At 50.5% G+C, this 10,904-nt stretch overlaps 4 protein-coding genes across 4 annotated transcripts; all 4 read right to left on the bottom strand.

Moving 5' to 3' along the window:
- Nucleotides 1-373: 373 nt before the first annotated feature.
- On the bottom strand, nucleotides 374-2,029 carry C8Q69DRAFT_154389 (putative polyglutamate biosynthesis protein). The gene has a single exon (XM_028625585.1). It carries the CDS (start codon nucleotides 1,708-1,710, stop codon nucleotides 385-387), a length of 1,326 nt encoding a protein of 441 aa, XP_028487572.1. The 5' UTR covers nucleotides 1,711-2,029; the 3' UTR covers nucleotides 374-384.
- Nucleotides 2,030-2,425: 396 nt separating this feature from the next.
- C8Q69DRAFT_154383 (siderophore transcription factor SreA) lies at nucleotides 2,426-4,495 on the bottom strand. The gene is made up of 3 exons (XM_028625584.1): nucleotides 3,989-4,495; nucleotides 3,361-3,911; nucleotides 2,426-3,272 (listed from the first exon to the last, which is right to left on the bottom strand). The coding sequence occupies exons 1-3, from the start codon at nucleotides 4,327-4,329 to the stop codon at nucleotides 2,458-2,460; spliced, it is 1,707 nt and encodes a 568-aa protein (XP_028487571.1). The 5' UTR covers nucleotides 4,330-4,495; the 3' UTR covers nucleotides 2,426-2,457.
- Nucleotides 4,496-6,720: 2,225 nt separating this feature from the next.
- On the bottom strand, nucleotides 6,721-7,752 carry C8Q69DRAFT_516816 (putative COPI-coated vesicle protein; the record flags this gene model as incomplete). The annotated part of the gene is made up of 4 exons (XM_028633398.1): nucleotides 6,721-7,257; nucleotides 7,316-7,405; nucleotides 7,480-7,595; nucleotides 7,676-7,752. 4 exons carry the CDS (start codon nucleotides 7,750-7,752, stop codon nucleotides 7,085-7,087), a joined length of 456 nt encoding a protein of 151 aa, XP_028487570.1. The 3' UTR covers nucleotides 6,721-7,084.
- An 800-nt stretch (nucleotides 7,753-8,552) lies between these two features.
- C8Q69DRAFT_154302 (putative MFS transporter) lies at nucleotides 8,553-10,377 on the bottom strand. The gene is made up of 3 exons (XM_028625583.1): nucleotides 9,960-10,377; nucleotides 9,448-9,907; nucleotides 8,553-9,395 (listed from the first exon to the last, which is right to left on the bottom strand). Exons 1-3 carry the CDS (start codon nucleotides 10,259-10,261, stop codon nucleotides 8,640-8,642), a joined length of 1,518 nt encoding a protein of 505 aa, XP_028487569.1. The 5' UTR covers nucleotides 10,262-10,377; the 3' UTR covers nucleotides 8,553-8,639.
- Between the last annotated feature and the right edge of the window lie 527 nt (nucleotides 10,378-10,904).

Genomic DNA, 10,904 nt, shown 5'->3' with positions numbered 1-10,904 from the left:
TACCGTGAAGAATCATAAGACCCGTCAAGTCTTCATGAATAACCTATTTAATAGTTAATGGTTGAGCGTCCTCGCGAGTCACGGGTCTATTTAAGCTTCAGTAGAGGTGTCAAAGCAATGTTTAAGGATTATTCTTATCTTACTGCTATACTTGTGCCGTTGTGAACTGCTGAGGAGGTGACTTACTCACTTAATATGACCTTGGGAATAGAGTAAAACCATTAGCTTGATTATTATTGTAGAGCGGTATTGGCGTGATTTACATACAACAAAAAGCATTTATATCTATTTGTCAAAATATCAAAAAATGTTTCTTAGTCTTAGAAAGAAGACAATTGATAGGAAAAGGGATATGCCTTAAAATAACACGGCAAAATCAACCTTTCAACCCTCCAAATCAACAATAACCTGCCCCTCCTCACCCAAGTCTTCTCGTACCATCGTTCCTAAATCCGCACTTAATTTCCTTATTTTCTCCCTCACCCATACATGATCCCTATCATCTTTATCTAACAACATGGCCTGAAACAAGTCACATCTCGTCGGGAAGATTTCCAACCTTACTAGTTCGAGACCTGCGCGTTTCTTCCCACCTTGATTATGCCGCAAAGAAGAAGAAGAAGAGGCAAAAGAAGAATCAGAACGTTCCCTAACAACAACCCTCCAAACAGCTCCCAAATCATTCCTAAACTCCTTATTCAGCGCATAATCATCCACAAAGTCTCCGCATCCATAGATGATTAGTTTATTCTTATACTTCTCCACACCCTGGATGTGATGCGATGAATGGCCGTGGACGATATCGACGCCGCATTCGTCAATGAGGAAATGGGCTAGAGATCGGATGGTGGATTCGTGGGGTTGCCACGCGTAGTTGGGACCCCAGTGGACGGAGAAGATTTTGAGGGATGGTTCATCAGCATCATTGGAAGAAGAAGAAGAAGAAGAGGAAGAGTAAGAGGTCAGCCGATCCTTAAGCCTCTTAAACGTCTTAGCTGTATAATCAATAAAATGAAACGTGGGCACAGCAGCCCAATCTCTTGGATGGTCCGCCGCAGAGTAAATATGGATCGTATGCGAGGTATCGGGACATTCGTTCTTACTCCTTTTATTATTATTATTATTATGATCACTACTACCTTTCGAATCATCATGATGTTCATGGCTACTCGTCGCGCCCTGCGCGGAAGTTCCATCTTGTTCACGATTCGATGACGAATGCTTGAATTCTCTCCTGGGTAAACAGAGCACAGCCGGTCGGAACGCTTCATCTGTCGTTTCGCCCGCGCCAGCGAATGCGATGCGCGCTTTGCGGAGCGTCCAGGCCGTTTCAATTAGGCCCTCTGGGGAGAAGTCGAGGCTGTGATTATTTGCTAAACTGGCATAATCGACACGGGCTTCTTTCAAGGCGGCCACGTTGGCGGGGTGCATGCGGTAATTGAAGGCTTTGTGCGGCCACAGCACATTGTGCACGGTGATGGCTGTTTCGAGATTGATGATGTTGAGATCGGCGGCGTGGAAGAGCGGGAGGGTTGATCCCCAGGGACTGGCGGGGTTGTAGTTGCGCAAGTGGGGGTTTCTGGCGACGAAGGAGGCGACGAGGCGCGATTCAGATGGGTTGTCGACATGTTGGGGGAAGAGTTGGTCGACGAGGCGGCCGAGCATGACGTCGCCGACAAAATTGAGGTGGAAGATCCGGGGATTGGACATGGTGAGGTGGTGGTAGCAATTGCTTTTTCCTGATTATCCGTGATCTAGCTGGGTTTGGACCACACTGCATGGCGTAGTCTGGAGAGGATGGCACGTACATTGGAGAAGAGAAGAGAAAAGCAGGTGCTGTGCTGGATGAAGCAAGTATCGTGGCATTGTTGGATAAACTTCATGATAATCTCATGATGACATCTGAAGATGGGATGCATCTTAGATTGATAACAGATCTCAGATCCCGATGCAGATCACATGGGGATATCTAATCAATCTGATCTTGACAATATTATCAGATGGCGCTAGATGCTTGGCTGCTACCTCATGACAGGACCTTGAAATACAAAACAAGTAGGGAAACTGGGAAACTGGGAAAGACACATAACAGAGATTTGAAACAAACGTGATCTACGAGTGAGCTGTGTATTACACTGGTATACAAAATAGTATCTGGTGATGGTGGGCATATGCCCACAGCCACGGTCGAATTGCACAAACTAATTTCACTTCTGATAACCGTAGAAAACCCAGCTCAGATCATGAACAGCCGCATCTTACTCCTCGAGATCAGACCCATTATGGGCGTATACGCCCGTCGCTCCGCTAGCCACGCACAAATGAATCACACAACTTTTCCCGAGGTATCACCGACAACAACCACAGCAAAACAGAACAGTCACCGATATTAGAAAAAAGCAATGGTATCATATCTCGTATGAGAGTGACGTCGAATTGGTATCAAAGAAAAAAGACCTATAGCTGATCCAGTTCAGCCAGTTCTCGCTCCTTAGCCCGCAGTGCCTGTCGCATCTCTTCTGCTTCGCGCTGGAGTTGGGCGCGGCGTTCTGCTTTGTAGCTCTCGCTCACGTTCCGCAGCGAACTGGGAGACGATTGCGGAAGCTGTGGCTGGCGGTTCATCGGAGGCAGCGCAGAATCCAGGCGAGCTTCGTCGCCCGCACCCGCATGATTGAGCAGAGAAGAGATCGAACTCAGACGACCTGGAGGTGCCGTATTCCCCGAGGACATGATGGGAGGCAATTGATTCGAACCGCTTTCCAAGGTCGTCGGCACCGACGTTGGCTCGCCAGAAGAGGCGGCTTCAGCGATCGTTCGCTTTTTCGGGTTGCTCGTGGGATCGTGCAGCGCCCCCGGTCGGGGAGAGACGGACCGTGCAGGATACTGAGAGTTGGGAGACTGACTCGGCGCGCTCATTCTGTCGGGCTCCAAGAGTCTTGGGGGAGGTGGTGGGTGATGGGGAAGGGAGACCAGATTGGAATTATACCCTGTAAAATCCACCGGAGGAGGTGCTAGAGTGTACGGTCGCGGGCCAACGGGGGCCGCTCTAGAATCGTTGAGATGCTCGCTGCTCAGATGTCTGCGCTGCTCGTCGTGGAAGTGGGCGGGAACAACCGGCGAGGCTTCGGGTGAGGCAGAAGATCCGTTGGATGACTGCGTCGCCGCTGTCGGAGACTGGTCCCGCAGCGCAGGCACAACGCGTTTTCGCCGCTTTATGATAGTCTTCTTCATCGTCGTCGGCCGATAGCAGCCATGGAGCTTATAGTAGAGACCTGTCAGAGTCGCCATATCAGTTATCATGGTTCCCTCGAATGGGGAGGGTTGGCGTCGAGACAGCCAACGATCTTCATTGGCACTTACCACACGCGTTGCAGATAGGATGGCCCTGGTCGTCTCTTCGCCAAAGCGGCGTCACTGTCGTCCCACAATTCTGGCATGCGACCAGTAGACTCGAGCTATCTCGACCAGGACTCGCATCGTTGAGAGAGGTATCGACGGCCGGCGACGCAGCCGGCTTATCTGCCTCCTGGTTGCTAGGCGTGGGCCATGCCTGGCCAGCCGCAGCAATTCGCTGAGCGGACTTGTAGACTCGGTTATTGTACGCAGGACATCCCTCGCACCCCTCCGCACCCCCTGTGCCGTTACAGTTTCCACCGCCGGGACACGAACCATTACAGGCCCCGTCAGCTGCGGCCGCCGTAGCTTCTTGCACACCGGGCGCCGGTTGAGGACCAGGCGAGAGACTCTTGCGCGATCGAGGGCCCTGCGATGATGCAGCGGCAGGTTGGAGACGATTCCGTTTCGTAGGTCGCTGGACATTTCTAGCTTTGAGATAGAGACCACAGGCGTTGCAGATCATCGCCCCGGTAGGAGACCTCCGCCATAATGGGGTGTTCTTTGTACCACAGTTGCTAAGTTACAGATCAGATGTTAGTCAATAATACGCGTACTGATTTGGCAGGGATCAAGAATAAAAAGGCCGACAAACCTGCAAGAGTGGCCAAGAAAGGACGCATCCTTGGCTTGCGATTTGGGCGATCGCCTGGTCGCTGAGGACCCATTAGCGGTATGGGCGGCGGCATCATCTCTGGTGCCATCCGGCCTCAGATCCATCTCGATTGGAGGATCGCGCTTGTTGACTGCGGCCCAGTCATCGCTCTTGACATAGCTGCCTTCTCTCTGCGGATCAGCTGAGTGCTCACGCCCACCCCGCGCGGAAGAAACCAACTGGCGAGCCGCATCGAGATCCTCCGCAGAAGGCCGGCGCACCAAGTTGTCCGTCCTCGATCTGGGCCGCAACGTTTCCATCGGTGGCATAGACGCCAGCATGGCAACTTCTTTGCCTTGGTCCAAACACCTCTTGTCCGACTAGCGGAGTGCAAGAGAACCGTAGAGTAGAACAGTAATCCTCCGCGACTGGTCCTGTTGTTTTTTTTTTATATTCCTCTGTAGGAACGTCGAGGTTCAAGCGTATCGTACACGATCAGGACGGCCTAGTTGATGGGGAAACGTCCAGACCTGAAACACCGTAGCGGTTTCTGTACGTCGACAGCAACTGAACCCACCTGATTTTCCAACCCAGAAAACAGAAGGATGAACTCCCCCCAACGCCGGAAAAGAAAAGGATGCTGGAAAGAGACGATGCTATCGTCGTAAAATTCGATGCCGCTGGAAGTAGACGCCAGGCACCGTCGTCCGATGGCCCTACTATCCTGGGAGAGTTCCTGTTCGGGCAGAAAAAGCAATGTTCACCTCCGCAACAACCCGCCACAGAGGATCCACGGAGATCTGACCAAGCGGGTGGCGTCCGAGTCCAGATCTCGTCGACTTCTCCCGATGAGATGAGATGATCCTCGATCGCGTATAGGAACGACGTCGCGGTTTGCCTGCGAAGGGCCTTAGGACGGAGGTTCTAGGACGTCTTGGCGGAGAAGGAAGGGATGCGTAAAGGTCGAGGATGTCGACGACGGAGAGACGCAGTAGGAGGCGAGTAGGATGGAAGATGGGAATGCTGGATGAGATGAGAGTGGAGGAGCGAAAGAGCCAGCACAGCTTTGAGTGGAAGAGACGTGGAGAGTTGTGTGAGACCAAGTCCGCTGGGCGGGAGGCGAGCGGACCGGTAGTAGTTTGAAGCCGAAGGACGAGAGAGCGAGAGAGAGAGAGAGTTAGCAGTCCTAGCTAGTCCGAACCAGAACGACGGAGAGTCCCAGCGGAGAGAGTAGTGCCGACGTGTAGGGGTTTTTCGGGGATTAGATGGACGCAGATAGGAATTAATTCTGGCCCAGAACGTTCGCAGCGTTGGTTGCTTTTCTGGCCTTATCGCGTCAGGTACTGCGGACGGGGCTGGCGCTATCTTCAGGGGATCTACGATGCGTGCTGGAGAGAAGGAAAAGGCGTTGCTGGCCCCTGTTTCGTCCTCGTTCCGGCTGATCCTTTTTTGGGGTTGTTTCTTCCTGACAGATACGGCATCCCATAATAATTACTCTACACACATTCCATCCACCGACGACGCATTTTCGCTCATGAATCTTTTCCTGTCTTCTTTCTTTCTCCAGAATCCAAATCAGAGAATCGGATCCACCGCCATGACTCCACCGCCGCCTGATCGGGCTTAGCGCTGCCACGGGACCCCACTGCGTCCTTCCTGATCGATCAGTAGCGCATCAGCGATTAGCAAATCGGTGTTATCTGGCCTCTGATTGGCCATCCGCATCTGTTCCCGCCAGTCAGCAGCATTCAGTGACACTCGATTGGCCACGTCGCCACCCCGACCCGGCGTCCCGGAAAGGCTGACAAAAGCTTGTCTGGCCTGTCAGTCATGAACTATTAGTATTGTTCTATTTCTGGTCTCTTCCTCGCGGATATAGCCGCCAATTTGACTTAAAACGAATCAATCACCTGTGCAGCAAAAAGAAAAAAAAAGAAAAAAGAAAAGAAAGAAAAAAGATCTGAGATCTACTATAGTTATCCGTCCAGCGGAAAATTCTCCGCGATCCAGTCACAATCGACCGATCAGCTGTCATAATAATCTCCAGTCAAAGAAATAACTAACTACCAAAACATAATTAGTAGATTATCATTATTATCTAGACGAGGTTTTCTTGTCCAACCGGCTGCTGCAGGTTAGTACATCACGTCACAGCCGGAACCTCGGGTTTGGTGGTTAAGCGTCGTTTGGAGTGGTTTCACTTGTCAATCGTCCACCCCCCTCATTGCGCGTTAGGCCTCACCTTCTGCACGCTGTACGGAGTAGTTACGAAGACGAAAGACGAGTGGTGGATCCAGGAAAGCGAGCTGCAGGTGACCCTCTACTTTTATTCTTTTTTAGCCTATTATTTTATCTATCTATCTATCCGTACCGGAGACCTGGAAAAGGTAGAACTACCTATCTAGCGCTCAGTCACTGTATTGCTGACGGAGAGATTAGCATGATAGATAGTCTAACGGTTACATAGTTAATTCTTTGCAATAGTCTAAGCTTCATACCTTGATATCGAATAAAAGGCCCCGATCCCAACTCTACGGACCCCGCGTTGGAATCGGACTGGAACTGGGACTTTCACTTCAAATGGCCGCTTAATGAAGACACGCGTCAGAAAGCTAATGTCAAGGCTGCTAAAGAGTGGCATACACAGTTTACAGCACAATGGAATTGTTCCTACTAAGACAGTCTATTTCCAACAAGGCAACAAGATCGAAAAAGTCGAAGATCAATTGCGACAATGGTCTTATCTCCAGAAAAGTAAGCAGTGCCTGTTGTTCCTTTAATAATATAGGCTAGTCAGTAACTATCCGTTTAGGGCCCCTCCTTGATGATTACATCTTCTTGCCCTCTGACTGTGCCCAGGAAAAAATCTCAGTGGACCTATTATCATAGGCAGTCACATGTACCAGGTCTGATCATGATAGCTCTCCGTCCTAATTTCATTCCTCAATGCATGTGTTCACATAATCCGCATGTAGTTGCTATAATACAGTATAGTCAAGCTCTCACATATCTCAATAATATGCTGCGCTCTAGTGACTAGCCCACATCTTGCGCAACATCGGTCTAGGGGGTCACGCGCGGTTGGATGCCCACATCTTAGACCTGCTCAGCGCCCCAGGTGTTGTCGGCCTCTCGCATGTTGGCTGGGGGCTCAATGGAAGGGATGAACTCCAGAGCAAGGTATCCGACACCGGTGAAGCCGACAATCGAACCGGCAATATATTGCAGGACATGACCATGCAGCATGAGCGAGCCGACGAAGATGTAAACTTCCCAGCGAAGTCAGTATGCGATCGCGCATCGGATTTGGACACCATAACTACTTACAGATACCACGTCCCAGGAACGAGAAGAGGAAGGACGCGTATCGGTACACGTAATCGGGAACCTGGGGAAGAAACTCCAATCCAGCAACAACTGAAAAGAACCAGGTCAGTACTGCTGCCATGACCGCAAAACAAGTATCGTCGCAGGCGAGGGGTCGAACGTACTGAGACCGAAGATGATAACGTACACGCCAACGATGACCGCGCTCAGCGATGTAGGGAAGAACTGAGCAATACCGCCGAGGACCATAATCGCACCGACGGCGATGTTAGCGAGGCGGCTGTGCACAGAGAAGTCAGCTGTCTGACTCTTCAAATCTAACTCTTGAGAAAGGAATCTCATCCGTTGCTAGGGCTAGACCCGGTGTTGGCCGCAAGACCGCGTATCAACAACAGGTCAAGCGCATTGTACCGGTCACGATAGCGCAGCAAGGTCATGATCACGCATTGCAAAAGAGCCGCAAGGAAAGGCATACAAAACGTTGGAGAAATCCATCTTGTCGCGATGTTGTCTAATCAATCTGAAATGGTTTGCAGATTCGAGCTTTCCCCCTTCTAAATATCGGGACTTGCGCAGACGGGACTGATTCCTCCCTAAGACGCAACGACGAGACTATTTAAATCGGATTGAGATGATATAGCTGATATAGCCGTTGCAAAGACGGTAGGTATCAGGAAGACAGAGAAATAGTGTGGAGCGCAGAGCTGTCGGGGAAAAAACGTCGTGGCCTAATCGGAGTGGCGCGTGCGCGGATACACCACGATTGGTAAAGCGGGTCGATGATTCGAATGGAGGTCTGATGCAAGGACCAGATTCCCTTGCGAGCTGCCCAAACACTGTTCAGGTTGCGCAAAGAGGGTAAGCTTGGGAACAAATATGACCAGGACAGGAGACGGATCGCAATGGAAGATGGTAAGCTGGACATAACCGGTAGAGCAGGTAACAATAACCGGGGGAGGCTGGAGAGGTGGCCCGTGCTCTTGGCACGTGCACCGCGGATACTTGGATGTTTTTTCCTATGCTCCAAAGAATAATAATAGAATTGTCAAAGAGCAGTGGAGGATTCATCAAAGCGATGTTTGAATGCACTCCTCCGTATATACATGCTTGCTTTGAAGATAACTTTTTGTATACATGCTCGAGTCCATGATCCACATCAAGCTCTATGCTATACATGCCATGCAGAGAAATGGGCCTGCTTGAGTAAACATGACTTCGCTGGACTTTTCACAGACACATGGCAAAGAAAAATTGCCATAATCTGGAATCTCATTTCGACAATCTTTCAATATATCCGGGTTACTCGGGCCCATCGATTCATAGTTCATGCCGTGACAACAGGGGGTGTACTTGAACCGGGGGTATCTGGATCGGACTTTTTCCTAAGGCCAGTCTTCGTCTCCTTATGCTCTTTGCTCAGCTTTATCTTCATCACGAACGCGCTCGCAACCACTCCCACAGCAGCGACACACGTGTATAAGATCCACATATTCCGGAGGCTGGACGCGAAAGCCTCCTTGACAGCTAGCTTCTGGGCGGGATCTTTTATCTTCCTGACCGTCATGACGTTTGCCGCCGCATCCCCTCCCGTCAGTTCTGCCGTTAGGATCGCTGACAGCCCTGCTGCGCGAAGCCCAGGTGCTTGCATCTTCATGCAATTCTGGAATACCACTCCACCGATGACTATTGATGAGGAGGTAGCAAGATTTCGGATAAAGCCCAGCGTTGCCGTAGCAGTTGCGGTGTCCTCTTGCGAGACGCCAGCCTGTAAGCTGATAAGTGGCGCTTCGAACAGGAGCCCGGCGCCGATGCCACTAATGATCTGGAACCCAATGATTTCACCTAGAGATGAAGTAGCGTTGTACAGAATATACAGCCCGTTTCCGACTGTAAGCAGGACGACTCCGATATAGATGAGTTCGAGATATCTGCCGGTGCGGTGGATGACGACTCCAGCTGTAACACCCATCAAGGCTTCCATCAACACAATAGGGAGGATGAGTAGACCCGAGCGCATCGGTGACGCTTCCTGGACCGACTGGAAGTAGAGAGGCAGGTAATATTCACCAGCAATAAAGACCTGCGCACATTAGTCTTGTCTGCAAGCTCCTAAAACGAGTAAGGAAACTTACAAATCCTTGTGTAAAGCAGACCGTGAGACTAGCAATGTTGGACACATGGTTGAAAATATGCATGGGCATCAGTGGATATTTCGCAAGCCTTTTTTCGCTGTAGATGAACAGCAGAGACATAGCACATCCGAAAACGATAAGACAGATAACCTTAGGTGAGTCCCATGGGAACGTCTCCCCTCCAAAGTTCAGACCAAGGAGCAACATCAAAGTAAGGCCCAGGATTGAGATACTTCCAAACCAATCAATGGCCATTACGCCCTCAAGCATCTTCGTCCTTGGGTTATGTACGTCTAGGAAGAGCAGCAACAGGACGAACGTAGTCCCCGAGACGGGCAGATTGATCCAATAGTTCCATCTCCATGAAACGTACTGGGAGAAAGCACCACCCATCAGCGGTCCGACACCACCAGCGATAGCCCACATGAACTCGAGGAGTCCGAGATAAAGACTGCGGTGTCTACCAAAAGTTAGCCCGTAGTCCATGGATCTCATCCAGTCAAGATCATTACCTGACGCTAAACAGATCGGAAATAGTGATCGTCACCAGCTGGATGAGGCCACCTCCGGCTGTCCCTTGCAGAGCTCTACCGACGATAAGCATAGTCATATCAACAGCGGTCGCACATATTATAGAACTGCCAAAGAACAAGGCAACTGCAGATAGCAAGATTGGCTTCCGTCCCCAGATATCCGACAGCTTGGCCCAGATCGTGGCTGCGGCAGCATTTGCAAGAAGATAAGCACCGCCAATCCAGGTGTAGCCAGACGCAGAATGGAGTTCCGCTGATATTGTTGGAATGGCGGTTGCCATGATAGTTTGGTCAAGAGCGGCAACAAAGAGCGACAACTACAATCATTAAAAACATACTCGATATCACGCATCTTTAGGAACTGTTAAGAAGTCCAAGACTTACAGAAAGAGCAACCATGATAGCGACCACTCGGACTTTACTGCGATGAGGCTCATCATCTTGCTGCGACCAAGGCGGCCCAAGGTCTGAAGAAGTTGGTTGGAGTTCATGGTCCTCTGGCATCGCTCCCGGCATGCCCGAACTTCCTGAGCTGCCCTTGTCATACGCATCTCGTCCGAAACCTGTACTTTCTAGTTCAATGTTCATCTGCGAATCTCGACTGGACGAGACATCCTTGCCAACCCGCGAAAGAGCGTCGTTGACTGACGAAGTACCTTCCTGCATCGAAAAGCCTGCACTATTATCCGGTTAGTATCTCGTACCATTCTACACATGAGTCACTGCCAAGAGGAGCTGGAATCTTACCGTCCTGTGCCGTACAGAATGAAGCTCAATCAAATACACGATTCCTTTGGCTAATGCTTCTCATAGACATCAATTGGAAGCTACTCCAACAAGCATAGACATACAATACATCTACTCTAGGGTAGGATGAGGAGGACAGCTTCGTCCCGAGAACCAGAAGAAGCGACACACCAAGAG

This window comes from Paecilomyces variotii (assembly GCF_004022145.1).
Source record: "Paecilomyces variotii strain CBS 101075 chromosome Unknown C8Q69scaffold_2, whole genome shotgun sequence".
Taxonomy (NCBI): Eukaryota; Fungi; Ascomycota; class Eurotiomycetes; order Eurotiales; family Thermoascaceae; genus Paecilomyces; species Paecilomyces variotii.
Note: the sequence above shows the minus strand (reverse complement) of the source record. Positions and strands in the feature narration are given on the sequence as shown.